Source organism: Canis lupus, chromosome 27 (assembly GCF_048164855.1).
Source record: "Canis lupus baileyi chromosome 27, mCanLup2.hap1, whole genome shotgun sequence".
NCBI lineage: Eukaryota > Metazoa > Chordata > Mammalia > Carnivora > Canidae > Canis > Canis lupus.
This window is the reverse complement of record NC_132864.1, coordinates 16872476-16895311: the sequence shown is the minus strand read 5'-3', so window position 1 is coordinate 16895311 and position 22836 is coordinate 16872476. Positions and strand designations below refer to the sequence as shown.

Sequence of the window (22836 nt, the reverse complement as noted above, 5' to 3'; positions counted from 1 at the left end):
TAAATAAATAAAATCTTTAAAAAATAAAAATAAAAATAAAAATAAAAAAAAACTCATTTGAAATTTCCTGCTTTGTTTTTTTGTTGTTGTTGTTGTTCCTGACAAAATTGTTTTATAGTCTCCTATGATCTTATGCACACTGTAAAATGGAAAAGAAGTCAGAAAAATCAGGAAGCAGAAAGACAGCCTGAAAAAAAAAAAAAAAAGAAAGAAAGACAGCCTGTAATCCTAAAACCCAAAGATGCCCACTATAAACACTTTGGTATAGATCTTTTCAGATATTTTTCTAGGTTAATACACACACACGCACATGTGCAAAGTTCTGTCTTTTTTTAAAACGGAAGTAACATCATGCTATATAGATTTTTCCTTTTGACTAATAGGCTTTATTTCATACAGCAGTTTTAGGTTTACAGAAAAAGTGAACAGAAAGAACAGAGCTCCTGTAACAGCACCCCAACCGCTCTGACGGGCTAACTTGCTTCAAGCCTCTGCCCTCCTTGCTTGCGGACCTAAGTCCCTAGGTCTGTAGCAGAACCGACTTGCCCTGAGAGTTGCACACCACTGGTCTCCAGGAGTGAAAGAACAAACTTTCCCAGAAGATAAGGCTTGACCACATTCAAAAACAGCTGCTACGATGCCAGCAAGCCTGTTCAGGGTCCTGCCGACGGACGACTAACCACCTGCTTCTCCCACCCACAGCCCGTCTCCTGTTCCCTGCACGTATTCCCCTTTAAAGCCCTCCAGCTCCTCCTAGACAGAGAGGATGGTCTTTGGGACATCGGTCCACCATCTTCGCAGGTTGCCGGCTCCCGAATAAAGCAACCCTTCCTTTTCCCACCATCTGGGTCTCTCGAGTATTGATTTTTTTTTATTTTTTTATTTATTTATGATAGGCACACAGTGAGAGAGAGAGGCAGAGACACAGGCAGAGGGAGAAGCAGGCTCCATGCACTGGGAGCCCGACGTGGGACTCGATCCCGGGTCTCCAGGATCACGCCCTGGGCCAAAGGCAGGCGCTAAACCGCTGCGCCACCCAGGGATCCCTCGAGTATTGATTTTTGAGCAACGAGCAGAGGAACCTGAGTTTGGAACCAGGTCTCTGCCTGGTGACACTCCCAGCTGTACTTCCCACCTCTGCTTCCACACCTACCTTATTATTAATGGTGGTGTGATACATTTGTTACAATTGATGAATTGGTATTGATATGTTATTATTGACTCATGTCCACAGCCTACCTTATGGTTCTCTCTGTGTTTGTGCATTCTGCATAATGTCATACCTTCACCCTTATGAAATCATGCAGAACAGTTTCTCAAAAATACCATTCCCATATATTCATCCCTTCCTATCTAGATCTTCCTTCTTTTCTAACTAATGCACTCAATGCTGTACATTTCCTTCTGAGTGCAGCTTTCACTGCACTCCACACATCTTAACTGGTTGTTTTTTCATCTTCATTTAGCACAGAATATTTTGTGTCATTTTAAAAAAGATTTTATTTATTCACGAAAGATGCAGAGAGAGGCAGAGACATAGGCAGAGGGAGAAGCAGGCTCCCTGCAGGGAACCCGATGTGGAACTTGATCACAGCAGGACCCCAGAATCATGACCTGAACCGAAGGCAGGCGCTCAAACACTCTGCCACCCATGTGCCTCTATTTCATTTTTTAAAAAGATTTTATTTGTGTATTTATTGGGTTGGATGAGGAGCAGAGGAAGGGGGAGAGAATCTCAAGCAGACTCCTGACTCACCACAGAACCCGACAAAGGGCTTAAACCCAGGATCTTGATATCATGACCTGAGCAGAGACCAAGAGTTGGAGGCCCAACAGACTGAGTCACCCAGGCAACCCTGGCACAGACTAAAGTTTCTTTTGAGACTTCTTTGACCCGTGTGTCAGAAGTGTTGAGTCTCTAAACACTTTGGAAGTTTCCAGATATATTGCTTTTATTGATTTCTCATTTAACTCCACCATGGTAGAAAACATACTCTGTGTGACATTTGTTCTTTGGAATTTGCTGAGGGTGTTTAATGGCCTCAGATATGGTATATCTCGGTGAATGTTCCAGGGGAGCTTGAGAAGAGTTTGTGTTCTGTTTTTGTTGGACGGTGCAGTCTAGAAATGCCAATTAGCTGTCTTTCTTAATCATTCTTCTTTTAACCAGCTCAGCAATTCATCGCCACTCCCCACTCCTTCTGTGTAGCGTGTTGACCTATGCCGAAGGCAAAGGTAACCATGAAGGGGCTGGGCTTCCCTCTACATTGACACTCATTTTCGTTACCAGTCAGATTGTATTTCAGAGATTTTGTCTGCTTTCAAATGCTTTTTTGGCAATTGTGTTTGTTAACGAAGTATATACTATGTACCTGTATAAAACCTCCAAACACGAGAGACTCCCATTTCTGGGACTAACACTTCATCCTGGTTTTTGAAACAGGAGCTACTGAACTATTAAACAGAGACTGAACACAGAGCTGCTGTATCTGCATTCGGGATAAAAACTGGACACTCTGCAGGAGATATGTTCCTGGTAACTGACATAATGTACTCAGAAAACCAACGGATAGTACCGTGCAATTGCATCTTCCAATCAAAATTTCTGGAAAACTGCTCATGTACATTTCATTAATAGTTGCGCAATTTGCAAATAAAGACTCCTGGGTCTCAATCCTGAGTGGGAGGCGTCTGGGTTGCTACCCAAATCTGTGCTCCTCAGATTGCGATTTGAAGACCCCGAATAAATCCCTGTGTTTTCTTTTGTTGCTTACCCTTCTCTTGGGGACAACACTGTTGACTATATAGTAACAGATCCAACATGAGGACGAAAGAGATCTGTCCTTAGAAAACCTACACTGAATTCTTTGGAAAGATGAAGTCAAGTGTCATGACACATTGCATCGAATTGGGTAACAGTAACACAACCGTAAAAGATTGAGGAAGCAATTGGAAAAATCCAGAATTACGCCCAAGTGCATTTGCAGGTGGCTTTAAGTCATTGTGCCCTTTAAAGAAACAGGAACAAGAAAATTCTTGTGTTGTATGCAAAAGAGACAATGCAGGACTCTGAGGCAGGGGGCCTGCCCTCAGCAAAAAGGCCTAGGTCTTTGCCGAGCAACTGGGAAATTAAGGCACATTTGTGGGTCCCAGCAACCAAGTTAGAGAATCATGATACTCTGATGTCCTACCTACAGAGTTGCAGACATAGTGACTTGCTCAGGGTCACGGTCACACAGAAAGTTTGGGCCAGGGCCAAGCTAGCTGTAACTGTCCCACGCATGATGCATGTAACTGTCATGTTCCCATGGTGCTTCCGTGTATTAAGCCAATGCCCCTAACAAACCTGATTCAGCTGAGGGGGGGACATAGCTTTTTAATCCACTTGGCCACCTACCTAGCTTGCACTGATTTTACAAGGCACCACTGGCCCCTTGACACTCCCCTTTCCCAGGCCCACTTTCATCAGCCTGATGGGAGACCAGACGTTGGCAAATTGGTCTCACCTCTTTGATCGGGTTCTTGTTGATCCCATTTTCCAGATGAGGAAACTGAGTCTCAGAGAAGTTAGGTTGCACATCTAGAAAGTGCCGGTGAGGATCTGAATACTGGACTGAGCTGATTACAAAACTGGCATGCTGTTTTATTATCAGGAGCTTTGGATCACACCATATTGCTGCTTGCATGGTGTTTGATTTCAATGAGCGAGGAAAAGATCATTTGCCAAGTCAGGTGTACCCATATTTATGAAAACTCTCCTCGTGTATATTCATCTTGGCTTCTTTGGCGTGTCTACATTTCTGGGGAAGGAGATCAACCATTTTAGAGATGGAAATTAGCTTTCTTTTCAACTGCCCATGACAGGCCAGTGGTGGCTGCCTACAATGCTGTGTAGAGAAGGATTCAGAGGCTGCTAGCAGGCTTTTGGGGGAAGATGCCATGTTGATTAGCAATGTCTGCTATGAGTCCAGGGAGAGATTAGTGATGTCTGCCATGAGCACAGGGCCACCAGTGTCTCCTGCTACTCCTGGGGGGACTGCATTGCCGTTCTAACTGGTACCTCTTTCCACCTGCTGGCAGTTGGCTAAATTGTAGGAAAAACAGATAGACTTTAGGGCAGTGGTCAGCAAAGTCCTGGTGGAGGTGGGAAGCACAAGGTATCACCTAGGACGTATGTTCAAATATATTTACCCTGTCCCCAGGGAACAGTAGAGTCTGGGGGCAGGGGGGCAGGGAGAGCATGGGTAGTTTGAAAAGAAAATCTCCCCAGGTGACTCTGATATGCTTATTTCTTTCCCAGGATTGAGAATCACCCTTTTGAGGATGAGGAAAAGATCCTGTCTCTAACTTGGCCTGGAAGAGAAGTTTCTGGTGGACAGAACTGATGGCTCCTTCTGGGAAGTAACCAGCATTTCTGACCAATTGCTTAAACTCTTTTAGGATAGATGTTGGTGAGATGAAGAGGACTTCTGGGAAGTTAGTTGCCTCCTCAGCTCACTTTCAGGACTGTTGAGGGGCATCTATGAAGGCTCCTTGCAGGATGAAAGGTGCTGGAACACAAGGGAGGCATTTGATGATATCATTAATCAGTGCATTAAGGACATCATACCAGGAGTCCAGTGAAAGAGTTCTTTTCCTGGCATTGCTGCCATGAGCCATTGGCTATATCATTCCCTTCCCTGGGCTTTGGGTTATTCCTCTGTCAGATAAGTGAGTTGATTGAACCAGGTTCTGGCTCAACCCTGTCATCTCTTTGAGCCTTGACAGTGTCTAATTCCACACCACCTGGAACTTTCCACAAGGTTAGGGTAGAAAGGAGGAGAGGATGCTGGCCCACTGTTGGATGGGCACAAGCAAAAAGCATTCTTCTAAGAGGGTGTGGAGTCAGCCCACAGGGCCAGAGACCACATCTGCTATATCCCCAAGGGCTGGAGCACAGCAGACACTGACTCTCCAAATAGCATCATGTATCCTGATGGGGCAAAAGCACTTCCAGAAACAAGAAAGGAAAAACTCAGGCCACCAGTTTTTCCTGGATATTCCTACTTTATTTTTTGGCTACATCATCACAAAGAAAGGCTGTGGGTGGTTCTGCATGCACTGGAGAGCATGTGTGGATTCTAGGCAGGGAAGTGGTTACATTTATCAGGGGACACTGTGAGCTTGCTGCATGCTGATTCCAGCGCCAATACCAGCGTCAGGCTTGAGCAACGCAGCCAGCATGCTTTCTCCTAGGGGCAAACCATGGGAAGGAGGTGGGCTGAGAGTGGGCACCACGGGGACTGACGGAGGGACATGGTCAGGGGGCAAGAGGGCAGTCAGGAAGCCACTGGCCATCTTGGGGAAGGAGAAGAGCTTGGTGTTTAGAAGGTGGTTATTCAAGGCAAGAAATCAGAGCCTTCTGATGAATTGTGCAGGGAGCTGAGGGTGGAGACATCAAATGGGAGAGGTTAAAAGGTGCATCTGGAGAAAGTGAAGAGCTTTAGTGTCCATCTGATGCCGTCTATAGACAAGGGTGGGTTGTCAAACGGAGGGAGGTGATTTTCACGAGGGAAGATGATGGAAACTGGGAAAAGACAAGCCTTTCTCATGGGACAGTGCAGATTACCTGACCCCAGCCTCACATTTATAACATTCGTGCTCAGCCTTTCCTCCTTTGTATTATTATTTTTTAATTTTTTAGGAAGAAAGGCTGAATGGTTCCTGATGGAACAGTGGCCTTTGGCATCAGGATCTGTCAGTTTCTGAAGCTTCAGATTTATGACGGTATTTTATTTTCCAGACAAACTTGGTGAAGAGGGTGCAAGAGATAAACTGGGCCAGAGCCACAGACAGAGAGATTCAAGGCGATTCTAAGTGAGAGACAGGTCTCCAGAGAGTCAGAGAAGCAGAGTTGAAGAGTGCCAGGGACGCGGATAGTGTGCTGCTCAGTTAACTAAGAGCAGAGGGAGGGGAAAGGCTGGGGCATTGGAGAGAGCCCCCCGACCCCAACCGAGAGCTCTGGTTTCTAAATACTGTTTGCACCTACTCGGGGAGCCCAGGGGCTGAGGAAGTCATCTATGAGGTGTCTATGCAGCTCACAGGAGGCTGCCTTGAGCTGGGGCAGTGCCAGCAGCTGGCCCAGCCCCAGGACACCTGGCTCTGCCAACAAGAGAAGTGGGTGGTTCTAAGAAGTGCGGGCCTAATTGGAAGTCAGGGTCGTGCCAGTTCAAGTTTGCTGGCCAAGCTGGTGAGGGCGTGACGCTAGGTTAACGTATTTTTTGCTCTTGCTATTTTGCCCTCTTAGAAAGAGGGAAAGGAGAAAAGAGGGAATGGACAGGGAGAGAGGAGTGTGAGGAGCTGAGAAAGAGTGTTTGGCGGGGTGTAGGGTTAGGGAGGGGGAGGGAGGGACGAGGGACAAGGTGGGTGCTAGAGAAAGGGTGTTGGGTTTTGCTAGGAAGCAAATAGGTGGCATCCTGAATGCATTTGAAGCCAGGAGGGTGTGTTCCTAGTCACCAGGGAGTTTAAACATGGTGGTCTGTTTTCCTGGCAATCAGGGGGTTTGGTGTGGAGGGGCAGTGGGGGCCTGGATGCTCTATTTCTGCCCTGTTGCTGGCCCTCACAGCCTTGTTCCGGTCTGCTGACAGCTGAGGATATACACAGACATGACACAGGAAATGCAAGTTGTGTGTGTGTGTGTGTGTGTGTGTGTTCAAGGCCAGGAGGGTCTAAAAACAGTCCTAAATGATGAAGAAAGAACCTTTGCAGTTTACCCAGACAGAGAGGTTGTTAAATTCCAGCCTCTTGTGAAAATCTCTGCATCCCTCTCCCTACTGCTCCATCCTAGAGGGACCAGAGAGGGGCTGCATTCAGGGCCCGCGCCACAGCATCACAGACAGTGGAGAAGGGTCTTTGGCAGCAGTGCCCAAGGTCAGGGGGCACCTCAAAGGCAGGCACAGGGAGGGAGAGGGTGGGGGAGGCAAAGAGAAAAGAGACCAGAGTGTGAAGGGCAGGTGGGTCAGGCTGGCGGGTAACCTGGGACAAGGGTAGGGCATGGAGCTGGGGACCTGGGGGCCCATCCTAATCACTCGACACATGGTTCTCGTTCTGTAGCTGGTGCCAGCGCTCAATCTTCTTGTCCTTGTTTTTCAGACACTCGTACCAGTGTTTTAAGCGTTCTCCCTTGGCTGAGATCCCCAGCTGGCAGCCTCCTGGAGGACAAGATGGGGAGAGAGAAGAGGTGGTCAGAGTAGAGGGACACATGGCACTCTCATCCTGGACCCAAATGTCTAGTCGAGGAAAAACTGCCACCAAGCAGTGACCCCTCCAACAACCTGGCACCCTTCTTTATGGGGGGCTGTTGTTATGCTGTTGTTATTACCACTGGCCTTCTCTACCTGCACACTAGCCACTCAAGAACTGCCATGGCTCCCTACTGCAGCCTCAAGTTGTAGCTTCACTGTCTCATTTTTTAAAGACCTTCTGTAAGTCACCACCCCATTCTCCAAAACTTGTCTGCCACTACTTCTGGGTACTCAATATTTCCAAAGAGTCAGCTTTGCCACCCACCCTGTCCAGTCCTGTGTCCACACCTTTGATTATGCTGTGTCCCTTGCCTGGAGTACCCTCCCCACCCCATCTTTTTTTCTTAAAGATTTTATTTATCCATTCATGAGAGACAGAGAGAGAGAGAGAGAGAGAGAGAGAGAGAGGCAGAGACACAGGCAGAGGGAGAAGCAGGCTCCATGCAGGGAGCCCGATGCAGGACTCGATCCCAGGACCCGGGGATCACAGCCTGAGCCGAAGGCAAACACTCAACCACTGAGCCACCCAGGCCTCCCTCCCCCACCCCATCTTTAATGTCTATTCTTCCTCGTCATCTGAAGGCAAGCTGGGAAAATTAGAACCTTTTTCAGGACTTAACAAATCGATTAAGGAGACTTCCTTTTCACCCTGTTTTCTGAGGCCACAGACCCTTCTGTCCTCTGGGATTTGATTATCCACTGGATATGATTTGTTAGCAAATAATCAACCATGACCCAATCCCTCAGCTGTGTAAGCCCTTTCCTATAAAAGCATCCCCAAATTGGACCCAAATCACCCAAATTTGTCCCGATGTGGTGTTTAGATGATGCGGCCACCAAAAGACAAGAAGTGCCTTGAACCCTCCAAGAGAAGCCTAGATTCTTAAGGCTCTTCTTTCCTGGGAGGATGGGCTTCTCTCTGGGAGCCAGAAGTACTCACCAATGTAATCATTGGATTTGCCGATGTCATAGTCCCAGACCGAGATGTCCAGGGACTTTTTCGCCAGGTCACTATGTTTGATGTCATAGAAAAACTCCTGAATGCAGCAGAGAAAGATAGGTGAGTGGGAGGGTCCTGAGACTTCAGCATCAGAAGCTAAGAGGCTGAGCCCTAGGGGTTCAGGGACCAAAGGGAGGTCCTTAGACTGGACATTTAGGAGCAGGGGAACCCTTCTGCCCTAGCCTGACAATCCCCTTTCAACAAACATTCTGTATAACAAAATCTCTCAAGCTCCATAATTCACGTTTCAGTGATTTTCTGAAATCGGGAAGGCTGATGGGGTTTTTCTAAGAAAGCTGCTCCTGGTCAGGTTTCCTTGAAGGCAAATGGCTATGAACTCAGTCCTTCTATTCTGGTAGCTTCTGGAGTGGGTTCTCCTCTCTCCATTATTTACAGATGAAGGGTAGTCAAGGGCCCTGAGACTGACATGAGGGGTATAGGTGCTTAGGTTTCCAGACAATCTGACTTTTTATGTGACTTTTCTGCCTAACTAGAAAATTCATTCATGTTCATCATTAAAATAAACAAGGAAACTAAAATAAAATCAAATAAAACCCAACCCTCAAAATTTGTCACCTAACCATCCCGGAATAGCCACTGCCAACATTCCCTATGAGTGACCAAATTAATGTACATTTTCAAAAAGTTAATATGAATATTAATTAGACTATTATATGAAACATTTGAATATTATAAAAATATAATATGAATATACTGCACTGTGGCCTTCTTTTCCCATTTTATAACATATAGTAAGGACCAACTTAGCGTGTTAGCAAATATTTTTCTGGCTTCATTTAATGGTTGTGTCCCTTAATCTAATGCCCAACGGTTGAATATTTAGGTTTTTTCCAACTTTCCACTACCATTAATGATATGATAAAAAGGCGCACACTTTTGCAATTCAGGTATTGTGTAAATCCATGATAATTTATTTAGGATAAATTTTTGAGTCATATATCTCTGAGTTTGTAAAATTTTAAGGTAGAGAGCAGTAGATGTATACCATGATGCCATTTGTCACCAGCAAGAAAGCCAGCTATATACTTTGTTTTGTATTCTTATAAATCCTGGAAGAGGATAATATACTTGCTTCAAAAGAAGAGAAGTGGTGATAGAGGCTGGGAAAGGAGGAGAATTTTTTTTAAAATTTTTATTTATTTATGATAGTCACAGAGAGAGAGAGAGGCAGAGACACAGGCAGAGGGAGAAGCAGGCTCCATGCACCAGGAGCCTGATGTGGGATTCGATCCCGGGTCTCCAGGATCGCGCCCTGGGCCAAAGGCAGGCACCAAACCGCTGCGCCACCCAGGGATCCCGAAAGGAGGAGAATTTTAACTGGATACCCTTTGGTATTTTGGAATCTTCAGATATGTGACTATATTACCTATTCCTCAAATAAATGGCACTTAAATTTTAAAATGTTAAGGCTTTTGGGGCAATTTGACAAACATCCCTTAGGCAGTTGGACCAGTTCTCTCTCTTACCCATAGCGTGTATAATTCCCCACAGGCTCACCAACACTGGGTACCAACATTTTACAGTATTTTTGTGCCAGTTTGTGACAAAACCTGGTGTCTGGCCTTGTCTCTGTTGCTAATGGGGCTTATTGGCTATTTGGATTTCTTCTTCAGTGACTCATTCAGACTCCAGGAGAGGGTAGGGCTGGACAGCAGTCATTGGCTCCTTACTCAAAATTCAGGAGTCAGAGTCAGGAAATTAGGGGTCAACTGAAAGAGGGTCCTGAGAGGAGGATGTGCTGAACTACTGGCCCATGATACTCTGAGCTCTGTTTACACAGAACCTTCTCCATGCCTGCTCATATGGGCACATGCATTTCAAAAGCAAAACAACGAAAAGCACATTGTATTGTAGTTCTCTGCCCACTTTCCAATGTTTGGTAAAAACCAATGCTAGCTGACTCTAAGCTGACATCAGATCATTGCATTCAATAGATATTTCTGGACCCCTAGTATCTGACAGGCTTGTCAACAAATAACTGAAATCCAGGGTGACAGCATGAGATGCAGGGACACAGAAAGTCTGGAAGCCCAGAGGAAAGCATATTTGACTCTTAAGGTATGACTAGGAGTCTGCCGGAGAGGAAGAGAGATGGAAGTCCAGGAAAAGGGAGCAGCCAGTGCAAAGGCTAAGAGATGTGCCAAGGAACCACATGATGTTAGTGTGACTTGAGGAGGGGAGTATAAGATGTGGCAGGGGTGGGATGTGAGTTTGAAAGGGCTTGACTGTCACACTAAGAAGTTAAGGTATCACTGCTGGGCTAAGCAATGGGGATGAAAATTTCAGATTCATTCTTTAGAAAGCTCATGCTTATGTGAGGATGGGCCAAACACAAGGATGTGAGTCAGGAGTCTTCTGCAATAGTCCACACATGAGATGCCAGACAAGAAACAGTGAGACAATAGGAAGGGGCACATTCAATGGGTATGTAGATAGTGGCCTTAGCAGGACTTGATGCTCAAGATGGACATGGGGAGTGAGCGAGAGAGAAGGCAGTGCCAATTGGGTGGATGGTAAAAGGCATCACTACCCCTATTTATTCTTTAAATTTCAAGACCACAAACTATCAGTTGGAGATGGTTTCATTCAATTTGTCTCCAAATGCAGCTTCCTCCTATGACATTCCTAATCTATAGCCTTTGTGTTTGGCTTCATTCCCCCTGGATACAAGGAACTCATCATCTATCTTTAGATAATTTAAGTGGATCTATGAGACAAAGCTTTTTTTTTTTAATATTTTATTTATTCAAGAGACAGAGAGCACAAGTAAGGGCAGAGGGAGAGGGAGAAGTAGGCTTCCCACCAAGCAGGGAGGCCGATGTGGGGCTTGGTCCCAGGACCCTGGGATCATGACCCAAGATGAAGGCAGACACTGACTGAGCCACCCAGGCACCCTAGAAAGAGCTTTTTTTCTTTTTTTTTTAAAGATTTTATTTATTCATTTTAGAGAGACAGAGGGCATGAGCCGGGACAGGCAGAGCGGGGAGGGAAAGGGAGAAAGAACCCAAAGCAGACTCTGCACTTAGCAAGGAGCCGATATAGGACTCAGTCCCACAACCACAAGATCATGACCTGAGCTGAAACCTGTGTCACCTGGGTGCCCTGAGAAAAAGCTTTTTTTTTTTTTTTTAAAAAAAAAAAACCATAGGTCAAATGTTGTGGGTTCTTTTTTTTTTTTTTTTTTTTTTTTTAAGATTTTATTTATTCATGAGAGACACAGAGAGAGGCAGAGACATAGGCAGAAGGAGAAACGGGCTCTCTGTGGGGAGCCTGATACAGGACTCTATCCCAGGACCCCAGGATCATGACCTGAGCCAAAGGCAGACGCTCAACCACTGAGCCATCCAGGTGCCTGAGAAAGCTTTTTTGATGTGCTTTATAACTTTCTAGTAGGGAGCTTGTTCCTTTCTCACACACAGGAAATATCTCAGAGCATGACAAAAATGGGGCAGCCTTACCTCATTAAATTCGGGATTCAAGGTTTTCTTCTTTATTTGGGTCTTATGTTTGGCTTTCTTTCCCATGTCCGGTTTCAGCCAGCTGAAAGGAGACAAGAGATGCTATTGTGGAGGAAGTGTAATAAATAAGAGCAGCCTCTTGAGCCCAAAGGCTCCTTCCCATGTCAGGAGAATAACTGAACAAATCAGAAACTGAATCAACATTAACAATGGCCAATGTGTATCTACCGGGCACTGCAATAAGCACCTTGGGGATATTTCTTTCTCAACAAACCCCAGTGGTAGAGCTACAACCACTCATTTTATGTGCAAGGAAATTGAGCATCCAGAGAAGTTGAGACATGTGCCTCAGGTCACACAGCTGGGGACTCAAACCAGTGGTTGCCTCGAGTTGGTGCTCTTAGCCAATACTTTGTCCCATTGGATCTGATTGAAAGCCTAGATGGTGGTGCCTAGAGTTGCACAATTACCCCTTAGGCTGCCCCAAGTCCTGATGAGGCTGTGACTGTACAGACAGAAAGGAGAAGATGCAAAAAATCTGTTTACAATCAAGCCTCCTCAAACTATTCAGTGGCTTCCCTTTGATCTCAGGAAAAAGTTCAAAATCCTTGATGTGGCTTTTAAGGCTCTGCATATTGGGTCCTTGCTCCAGCCCAGCCTAGTCTTATGCTATGCTCTTCACCCCACTCCCATTCACTATCCTTTCCACCTCAGGGCCTTTGCACATACCGTTTCCTCTGGCTGGAAGGCTCTTCCCCAGTGAAGGCACAGTGCCTGGCACATGGTAGGTGCTTGATCAATATTTTCTGAGCAAATAAATAAAATGGGCCCAAGCCTCTTAAGAGTTGAGACATAAGGATTCTGATTAAAGCTGCCACTAGCTGGGAAACTTTGAATGTAAATGTAGCTTCGGCATGCCTCAGTTTCCCAATCTGTAAAGAGGGCAAACATTTTTTTCCCCTCACTTACAGAACTGCTTTTGAGTATAACTTATTTTATTTACTTATTTTTATTGAAGCATAGTGGACACACAATACTACATTAGTTTCAGGTATACAACACAGTGATTTGACAACTCTGTTCTTATACTGTGCTCGCCACAAGGGTAGACACCATTATCATGCAGCACTATTGCAATACCATTGACTATATTCTCTATGCTGTGCCTTCATCCCTGTGATTCATTCATTCCATGGCTGGAAGCCTGTACCTCACAATGCCTTGAGGACAGTTTTATTATTTTATTTTAATTTATTTATTTGAGAGAGAGAGAGAGAGAGAAAGCACAAGCAGGGGGAGCAGCAGAGAAAGAGGGAGAAGCAGACACCCTGCTGAGCAAGGAGCCCTATGCAGGGCTCTATCCCAGAACCCTGGGATCATGACCTGAGCCCAAGGCAGACACTTAACCAACTGAGCCACCCAGGTGCCCCTTGAGGACAATTTTAAAGAAGAAACCAAAGGGGAGAATGAAAATTATGAAGTGCTCAGCAAAGATAAAGGGCAATTTTGATTTTAAAAATCTTTATTTGATCATAAACAGATTAACGGCCTTCTGTTAGCTTTTCCCACAATGACCACCAGGGCAGCTGTTTTCCTGGTGACCACAGGATTGCTACTTCCTCTGCAGGGACGGGTGGATGGGAGAAGGGGTGGTAGGGAGAATTATTTGAGAAAAACAGTCTGCATGTGGCTGGGATGAAATAGAGTGAGGACAGCCACCTATGAGCTAATTTTCTTTTTTGGATCACATGAGAAAACAAAGTGCAGTTACCCCTAGAAATCAAATTCATCCCTGACTCATGCATTCTTTTGTTCACTAAATCCTCATTCAAAGAAAATCGGAACCAAGTCCACCCTGGCCTGATCTTTAGCCATGACCTTAAGGGGAGCACTGCATTCTATTATGAGAGGTAGACAGTGGAAGGGAAGGTCTCCCAGGCTGGAAGGAACATCAATAAACACTCTTTGCCATGAGTAGGAATAGCAGTGGTAGTGATTTATAACCATAATGGCAGATACTTATTGAGCACTTACTATGTACCAGACCCAATGACAATGCTTCTCTCAGATCTCCAGCTCTAGGGGCAAAATGGACTGGGTACTGGGTTCCAAACTCATCACTATGTTCTCACTGTGGCTGCGCTGGCCCCTGGCTGCTCCCAGCCAGTACCTGGGCTGGCAGGGGCAGGAGGCAGCCCCGCTGCCAGAAGATGCAGGGCTCCTCCAATGAGTGACTTGGCACTCAAACATTCCCCATCACCTGAGCTGAAACTTCCCCAGAACCGTACTGCAATCTAAGACTTTTCCTGCTTAGCCATCCTCCCAGCCCTCTCCTCCCTATCTGCTTTCCCTCTGGTCCTCCTCTGGCTCCCTCTTAGCTTTTCTTCACAGGCATTTCCCCCAATAAATCTCTTGCACATCTCATTTAGCCTTGGTGTCCGCCTCTTAACCTAATGACCAAGATTATTCTTCCCATTTTACAAATGAGGCCATCAAGGCCCAGAGATATGAAGGCACCAGCCAAAGGTCACACAGGTAGAGAGTACTGAAGGCTGTTGGCTCTAAGATTCAAACCCAGGCAGTCTGGACCCAGAGCCCAGGCTTTCAACTATATCCACAGAAACACACAGATAGCTGCCACAAGGCAATGGAGAATTCCATTGAGAGTAGCCAAATATTTCTGTACCAGGCACATTTCTAATTGCTTTCTATATGAGATCTTATTTGAGCCTTATGTCTCGTGCCCATTCTTGGAAATAATTAGAAACCGTCTCCATTATGCCAATGAAGAATCTGAGGTTTGGAGCGATTATGAAAATTTGCTTATAGTTATATGGCTAGCGGCTGGCAGCGATGGGAGTGGAACCCCACGTTTGATTCAGTGGTGGCCGTGAGAATGTGCTGGGCAGACCTCAAGCTAGAGCATACCTGGCTGAGGCTCTGGCAGCTGCACTTGGAAACCCAACCCTGTTCGTGCCAAGGCCCTGCTCCCTGCTGAGGAGTGAAGGGGCAGGAATATTACAGTGGTCCCGCTCTTAGGAGACAGGGGACTTATCTGAGGGCTGGGTTTGGCCTTGAGGACTCTGATGGCCTTGCCGCACTTGCATCCGGGGTGCTTCCACTGGCCCTTGTCTCTCCCCTCTGCTCACGTGAGTCAGACTCACATGGCGGTGTAACAGCTCTCTCAGCTCCCTCACTCAGGCATTTCCACTAGTGAAGCCCTTGTCTGTTGAATCCCATTGTGGCATCATTCCAGAGGCTCTGGACTCACACAAATAACATGTCTCTCTGACTCCCCATGGTGGAGATTATGGGAATAGCCCAACGTCTAAGGCCTTTTTCTTTGAGCATTTCCAGACTGCATCTGGAAAAAGCTGGATTGCTTCTTTGGTGGTGGGGCTCTGGACTCCTGGAGAGACATGCTGCTGATTCTAGGGGGCTCCAAATGGGGTAACTGCAATCTCATTGACTGCCTCTCTCCCACCAGAGGAGACAGAGCCCACAAAACTCCTCCTATGGGTGAGTGACACACCAGTCTGACTATCGGAGACTCCAGACTCCTAATCTAGCCAGTTCTGGGCATCGTCTCACTGTATGACCTTGGGCAGGCTCATTTCCCTCTCTGGGCCTCAATGTTCAATGATCTTGGGGAAGGGCTCTGGTTCTCCCTTTGCAAGGATCTAGGGCTCCCTCTGGGGTCCATTCACATTCCCAATGACTCACAGCTTGACGAACGGATCTGAGTAGCCATTGGCGTCCATGGCGGCCAGGTGCACACAGCGTATAATGCCCACGATGAGGCCTCCCTGCTGTGTGCTGTACATAAGGGACACCAGGATCTTGCCGCGTTCCTCTATGTCACCAATACGTTCCACCTGCTGCAGTAGGAGAAGAGGGCATGTGGGCCCAGGAAGGGGAGGAGGCCATGCAGCTGGATGGATGGCGAGCATTAGGGAGGAGCCTGTGGACAGTAGGAGGAGCTGGCCTGCCACAGAGTGCTCAGCACCACGAACAGCAGTCTCAGGGAGCCGCAAGTGGTGACAGCAACACTGGTGGAAGGCCAAGGCACATGAGGGTGGGGGGCTTTACTCCCACTTAGACATAGAGTCCTGAGTTCCAGTGTGACTCTGAGCTCATATTTGCCTGAGTCAACCAGTCTTCTCACAATTACAGTCCCTAGGGTTGCACGAGGGCCCTAGACAAACAGCACAAACAAGTAGCCCAACCCCAGCCTCTGGCAGCCTGCCCTATGTCACCCCAGAGGGAGGGAGGGTGGCATCGCTCTGGTCCTGACGAACTGCCAGCAGAGCTTCTGCCAACAAGATGCGGGAACTCAAGGGTGTGAGAGGGTGGCCTTTCCCCACTACGGGGGCTCCAGGTGGGAAGAGCATCCACTTGATCTCATGTTCTAATGCCTTGGGCAAGGGTACCTCTCTCATGGTAAACTGAGGACAGGCAACTGGTTTTAGGAGAAAGAATAAGAAAGGGGTCAGGAGGGGGAAAAAAGTGTGATGGTGGACCCCAACCGTAGCTTCAATACCCTACTCAGTGCTCACCTCCTCCTCATAAAGGGCCATGCCTCGGGCTGACCCGGTGGTTCCAGCACGCTTCATCTTAGAGGAAGGAAACAGAAAGGAAGGATAACATGAGTTTATGAGGCTCATCTCCCTACATAAGAAGGACCAGAAAACCCTCACCCTTCCATTAACATCCAGAGCCATGAGGGTGGATTCTCCAAGCTTCTCGGCCCTCCAGCTTTTCCCCTTTTAGGTAAAGTTTATATAACGTTGACCATTTGACAGACCATGTTAATGCACACCAGCCTATGACCTAGGATGTATTACTAACCCATTTTACAGATGAGGAGACTGAGGATCAGAGTGGGTAAGCCACTTGCCCAAGGTCACACAGCCAACAAGTGACAGAGTGCCTTATACATAAAATGGATAAGATTTCATCTGTTTTGGTAGAAGTGGCCCAGGGATCTTGGGTCTGAGCCACAAGCTACTTCTTCCCCTATGGCTCCTAAGGTCCTTTTGGGGGATTCTAGGGCTCTGGGGGAAACACTATGTGAAAAGCAGTGACTAAATCCAACCTCCCCACTTTAGGGATGAGGACAACTGAGATCCAGAATAAGAGGACATAGCACTTATGAGGCCCCTGCCCTTGGTGGGCAGAGTTGGTGATGGGAAGGTTAAGGGCAAAGAGCAAAAGAGATGAGCAGCAGGGTCTCATGGCTGCTCCGGGTCTCTGCCTGCCCTGCCACCTTCGTGCCTTTGGGGCTGGCTGCACCCCCATAGCAAGATGGGCAGACTCAGGAGCTGACAACCGAGATGGGGGCCCGGCCACTGTCCTGACCAACTTGACTCATGGACTGAGGGATGGAAGGGGGTGCTTGAAGAAACAACTGTTACAGGCAAAGGCCCAGAGGAAATGCTTCACTCTTGATGATTTATTTGGAGCCTGGGGTATGGTGTAAATAGCTCTTTGTAATTTGCTTTGTAGTGTCTTGTTCTTTTGCTTGTGCTACACAAATACGGTGTGGCATACAGATATTCTAGCCCTGGGCTGGCCATCTGGTGGGAGGATGCTGCAGGATTTCCCCTCCTGCCCCCCCGACAGTGTCCCCATGGGGAGCTGGCCCGCTGCCCAGGGGGAGCAGGAGCCCTGGTGGTTGCAAGGGAGCTGGGCTCTGGCTGGTGCTGGAGAGCACAGCCACTGACTTGTGGTATGACCTTGCCAGCTTACTGGCCTCTCTGGGCCCAAGCTGGCCTGTATGTAAAAGGGGCAGATTGGATTATCCCTAAAAATACAGATTGGTGGGTCCCACCCTATCTCACTAAGTCAGGATCTCCAGGGAGATCCCCACAAATCTTAGTTTGTAAAGCTCTCGTTTAAAAATCTCCAGTTGAGAACTGTGTCGGCAGCCACCACGGCTCGCTGACACCAGCACCAGCACCGTCTCCAGCCACGGAGAAGGAGGGGAATTAAGGAGGTCTCTGGGCCGTGGCACGTACTGCCCACAAATCGGCCAGTGGTAAAGCACAGAGGAAGCAACTGGCTACAAAAGCCACTCACAAGACCTCACCCTCTACAGAAGGGATGAAGAAACCTCATCGTTACAGGCCTGGCACCGTGGCCCTCCGTGAAATTAGACATTATCAGAAATCCACTGAACTTCTGATTCACAAACTTCCTTTCCAGCGTCTGGTGTGGGAAATTGTGCAGGACCTCAAAAGAGATCTGTGCTTCCAGAGTGTGGCTATGGGTGCTTTGCAGGAAGCAAGGGAGCCTACCTGCTGGATCTTTCTAAAGACACCAGTCTGTGGGCTCTCCATGCCAAACGTGTAACCACTGTGCCAAAAGACATCCAGCTGGCACGCCACCACATGAAGAACACGCTTAAGATTCCACTATGATGGAAAACACCTCATTCTTTAAAAAAAAATTTTTTTTCTTCCTGTTATCAGTAGTTCAGAACGTTAGATGTTTTTTCTTCCATGTGTGTGAATTTTTAACAAATGTGGGGACCTAAAGCATGAATGCAAGTCAGTTCCAGTAAATACCTTTTAGTAGGTTCAACTTTATAATGGTCATAAATAAATCTGTTATATTTTTCTAGACAATGCCAGCATTTGGAATTTTATTTTATTTTATTATTTTAAACAAGTAGATTTCTTATTGATGGCAGCTAATTGGTGTTTGTGATATTTATATCATACAGTAGATTCCAGCGACTAGACATTCACTGTACTTTTCTGAGTTGTCCTACATGCAAATACATGTTTTTAATGTTGTCTGTCTCTTGTGCTGTTCCTGCGAGTCTGCTATTAAAATACATTAAACTATAAAAAAATCAAAATACAAATCTCCAGTTGATTTTGAGGTACAGCCCAATTGGAGAGCTTTGGTTTGGTTCCTGTTCTTTCCCAAAAGGCGAGCACCCCACCTAGCAGTTACAGCTTCAGTGCTTTATCTGTACTCCCACATTAATCCTTAGAAGACTCTAAGAAGTTGGTGTCTACATTATTCCATCTGACGGCGAGAGAACTAAGGCCTTGAGAGGTTAAATAATTTGGCTCAGATTATAAGTCGCAGGGCCTGAGATTCAGATCCAGGGAGTCTGGCTCCCTGTAGACCTGCATGGTGCTTTATGAATTCACGACGGACAAAAGTGAGCAAGGCAGAACTATTTTCTCTGATAACAACAGTTAATTTATGAGTCCTTATTATACACTAGGTTCTGTTCTGATTATATCTTTCATACGACCCTCCTCTGGCACAAATCCTGTTATAACACCCATTTTGTAGACAAGAAAAACCGAAGCTCAGAAGAGTTCAGACCCTTGGCCAAGACCAGGGAGCAGGAAAGTGGTAGAGCCAGGCTTTGAATCCAGGCAGGCCACACTGCCACACCACATGGCCATTCCCAGTTTCACCCAGGAGGACTCTGACGTCAGAGAAGTGATGCTGGCACAGGGTTAGTAAAAAGGCAGGGCTGGGATGCAACCCCCGTGTTCTGACCTGAACTCTCCCTCCCACCTCTACTGTCAGGCCCCCTGCCGATCTATCACCCCCTTCACAGGCCCAGAGGAAGGCCCCAGCCCCCCAACCCTTCTTCCCCATCACACCCTCTGGGTAAAGGCACTCACTGGGATCACTCGCTCCAGACAGATATTGAAGTTCTTTTTCTGGTTGGGCTTCAGTTTCTTGAGTGAAAATCTGGTCTCACCGATAAACTCGTTATGGCCAAATTTGTCCTCATCACAGACAGAGATCCTGAGATCAACATAAGGGGTGGGGAGAGAATGAAGAGCTTATATTGAGCAACTACTGTATACCAAGGGCTATGATTGATACTGGCAGGGCATGCTTAATGTGCATAGGAATATTTCAGTTTCAAGCACTACACTACTACTACAACAAACAAGTACTCTGTTTCTTCTTTATTACAGTGTAACTTATAAGCAGCAATGTGCCCAAATCTTAAATTTATAGCCTGCTGAGTTTTTGCATATCCATACACCGATGTAACCACCATCCAGATCAGGATGTAGAACATTCTGGCTCCTGGAAGACCCTCCTGGTCTAGTCATGACCTCCCTTAAAGATAACCACTATCTTGGCCTCTGGCAAGATTCATATTATCTTGTTTTGGACCCTCATATAAATAAAATGAGGTAGTATGTCTTCTTTTATGCTTGGTTTCTTCTGTTCAGCATTACGTCAGTGAGCTTCATCCATGTCTATAGTAATTTGTCCTTTTCACTGCTGTATAGTATTCCGTTGTGTAACTATACCATAATACTTCTGCTACTTATGGGCATTTAGTTTTGGCTTATTTCTAGCTTTGAACTATTAGAAATAAAGCTGCCACAGAACATCCACATCTGAATCTTTTTGTATGTACATGGATATATTTCTATGTGTATCTTCCTAGGGATGGAAATGCTGAGTCACAGCTACACAGAAGTTTAGCTTCAGTAGAAACTTCTAAACAGTTTTCCAGAGTGGTTCTACCAATTAGACCCCACCAACAGCTCAAGCATTTTTGCTAACTTTGACTTTGTCAGTCTTTAATTTTAGTCTTTCTGAGTGAGCAATAGTATCTCACTGTAGTTTTAATTTACAGTTCCCCGGTGATTAAGGAATACTTTATGGCCATTCGAGCATCGTCTTTTGCAAAGTTAGGCCAGGAGCTTAGTTAACCTCTCCTTTAATTTGTCCTCCATGCAAACATCTGGGTTTCTCACTTTAAAGAGGAGACTGGAGCCCAGAGAGGCTGAATACTTTTTCCCTGGTAAGGAGCAGAATCAGGATTTGAATCCAGGTCTCTGTGAATCCTCAAACACTATATTGCCCTTTGTTATCTACTCTGCACAGCACTGAGTAGAAGAGAGGCACACAGAGAAAGGGCAGGTCATGGAAAGGTCCCTCAGGAAGCCAAAAGGACTAGTCACAACATAATTCAGTCTGACATACACCAAAGGGAAGGAAGGATGTGTCCTCCTGGCAGTCTAGGGGACAGGCAGGGACTTAATGTTATCTTCCCCCTTGACCATCAACATTTATTGAACAATGTTTGAAGTGTTGGAGGGCGAGAAAATTGTCTCTACTTGGCTGGTGAGCACGTAGCCAATCCCCTCCCTCTGCAGGGCAATCAGTGTGCCTCCAAAGACTTAATAAACATCATTTTTGAACCAACAATGCCAGTTCTAGGAATTTATCTCAAAGACATAAGAAGTGTAAAAATATTTAACAAAGATGATTATCCCCTTTATGTTTCTAGTTGTGAAAAAGCAGAAATAATGTATGTATTCTATAAGGGGGAATTACTTAAGAAAATCATGAAATAACCATAAAAATGTAACTCTATATATGGAAAATAGTGTTGTGATTAGTCAACAGGGCAAGGCAGAACCAAAATGCAACACCACTATATACCTGCCAGAAAAGCCAAAATGAAAAAGTATTGATGAGGTTGTGGAGGAACTGGGACTCTTGTACATTGCTGGGAGGAGTGTCAAGTGCTATAATTGCTATGGAAAATTGTCAGTTTCTATTAAAGCTGAACATATATATATACACTATGATTCAACCTTTACACTCCTAGAAAGAAAATCATGCATAATACAATATCACTAGAATTTCCTAGCAGTACTATTATAATAGCTTCCAAATGAAAACCAACCAAATGTCCATTAACAGTAGAATGAATAAATAAAAGTGTGGTATAATTGCACAATCGGATACTACAGAGTGATAAGATGGGGTGTCTCAATGGCTCAATTTGTTGAATGTCCAATTCTTGATGGCTCAGGTCATGATCTTGAGGTCATGGGATCAAGCCCCTCATTGGGTTCTGTGCTCAGCAAGGAGTTTGCTTGGGATTCTTTCCCTCCCTTATCCTTTGTCCCTCTCACCCCAGTGTGCTCTCTCTCTCTCTCAAATAAATGAATAAATCCTAAAAAAAATAGAGTGACAAGAATCAACAATCTACAGCTACACACAACTTGGGCAAGTATCAAATACAATATTAAGTGAAAGAAGACAGACACAAAAGAGTCATGCTCTACCATTCCATTTATGTAAAGAACAAAACCAGACTGAGTTCATTTGTCCTTTAGAAGTTAGATAGTGAACACCCCGAGGGGAAGGTCCTCACTAGAGGGATGGCACCGGGGCAGGGTGTCTGTAGACTGGGAATGTTCTGTTCTCAGATCCCAGTATGTTCACTTTGCAAAAACTCATCAATCTGTAGAGTTTTTATGTGTGTATTTTTCTAAATGGATGTTACCCTGCAATAAAAATGTTTACTTAGAATTATGGTGTAGTGGGTGGGAATGTACATGGAGAAGCCAATTTAAAAAGCAGTTTGTATGACTTGTAAAAAAACAAACATGTACTATCATCCAACAAATGTTACCCTTTAGCTTCTATCCTAAGGAAACACTAGTATATACACATGGATGCTTGTTGCAACTTTGTAAAACAGAGAAGCTGGAAAAAAACTAAATGTCCTTCCACTGGGCACTGCCTGAATCAACTGATAAATATTTACATAAAGTTTAAAAACACGCCTGGGGTTCCCGGGTGGCTCAGTTCGTCAAGTGTCCCAACTCCTGATTTCAGCTCAGGTCCTGATCTCTGGGTTGTGAGATCAAGCCCTATGTCAGGCACCCTACTCAGAGAGGGGTCTGCTTGAGATTCTCCTTCTCCCTCTGTCCCTCCCCACCACTCTTTCTCTCTTTCAAATAAATGAATAATCCTTAAAAATTTTAAAACCATGCCAGACAATACCATCATTGTTTATTGATACATAATCATGTAGCTGAAACACCCTTGGGAATGACTCCCATAAATTTCAGTATGGTGTTTAGCCCAGAAGAGGAAGGGAGAAAAGGGGGGAGGGGGCATTCAAGAGAGGCTTCAGTTCTGCATCTGAAATGCTTTCTTTCTTGAAAATAACAATTTAAAAAGCCAAAGTGCATAGAGAAAAATATTAAGATTCTCTGAAAGACTGAGTATTGAGTTTGTGGATCTTTGTTTTATTATGTTTACACTTTTATATTTG

At 45.7% G+C, this 22836-nt stretch overlaps 1 protein-coding gene across 7 annotated transcripts in view; it reads right to left on the bottom strand.

Annotated features, from left to right (window-relative positions):
• Window positions 1-5026: 5026 nt before the first annotated feature.
• Window positions 5027-22836, bottom strand: part of RPH3A (rabphilin 3A) — a 265480-nt gene continuing 247670 nt past the window's right edge. For all 7 annotated transcript variants that reach the window (XM_072802595.1, XM_072802592.1, XM_072802591.1 and 4 more), the window contains 6 exons: window positions 19415-19541; window positions 16319-16375; window positions 15486-15640; window positions 11763-11844; window positions 8224-8320; window positions 5027-7190 (listed from right to left, as the gene is read on the bottom strand). In XM_072802595.1, coding sequence (XP_072658696.1) covers window positions 7060-7190; window positions 8224-8320; window positions 11763-11844; window positions 15486-15640; window positions 16319-16375; window positions 19415-19541 — 649 coding nt within the window. In that variant the 3' untranslated portion in view covers window positions 5027-7059. The remainder of the gene's footprint in view (window positions 7191-8223; window positions 8321-11762; window positions 11845-15485; window positions 15641-16318; window positions 16376-19414; window positions 19542-22836) is intronic.